The sequence below is a fragment of the Buceros rhinoceros genome, unplaced genomic scaffold (assembly GCF_000710305.1).
Source record: "Buceros rhinoceros silvestris isolate BGI_N320 unplaced genomic scaffold, ASM71030v1 scaffold20897, whole genome shotgun sequence".
Classification (NCBI taxonomy): Eukaryota; Metazoa; Chordata; class Aves; order Bucerotiformes; family Bucerotidae; genus Buceros; species Buceros rhinoceros.
Genome location: NW_010421828.1, coordinates 12,841 through 13,105, shown reverse-complemented (window position 1 = coordinate 13,105; position 265 = coordinate 12,841). Strand labels below are relative to the sequence as shown.

At 60.0% G+C, this 265-nt stretch overlaps 1 protein-coding gene across 1 annotated transcript in view; it reads left to right on the top strand.

Moving 5' to 3' along the window:
• Nucleotides 1-79: 79 nt before the first annotated feature.
• The window catches only part of LOC104496676 (cyclic AMP-dependent transcription factor ATF-7-like), a gene marked incomplete at both ends in the record, with an annotated part of 12,017 nt that continues 11,831 nt past the window's right edge, over nt 80-265 (top strand). The window contains one exon of the mRNA XM_010139833.1: nt 80-176. Coding sequence (XP_010138135.1) covers nt 80-176 — 97 coding nt within the window. The remainder of the gene's footprint in view (nt 177-265) is intronic.

Here is a 265-nt window from a genome sequence, read left to right as displayed (position 1 = left end):
TCCCCTGCTGCAGGACGTACCCCCTAAGCCCCCCCAACCCGCCTCTTTATTCACCGTTTTTGACCCGCTTTCGTTTCAGAGGTTTACGAACGAAGACCACCTGGCCGTGCATAAACACAAGCATGAGATGACATTGAAATTCGGCCCCGCTCGCACCGACTCGGTCATCATCGCAGGTACGTGCCGCCCGCGCCAGGCCAGCGTTGGCAGCGGGGCCCATTAATGTGGCAGGGCTGGGAGATTAATACCGGGGGGCCGATGCACC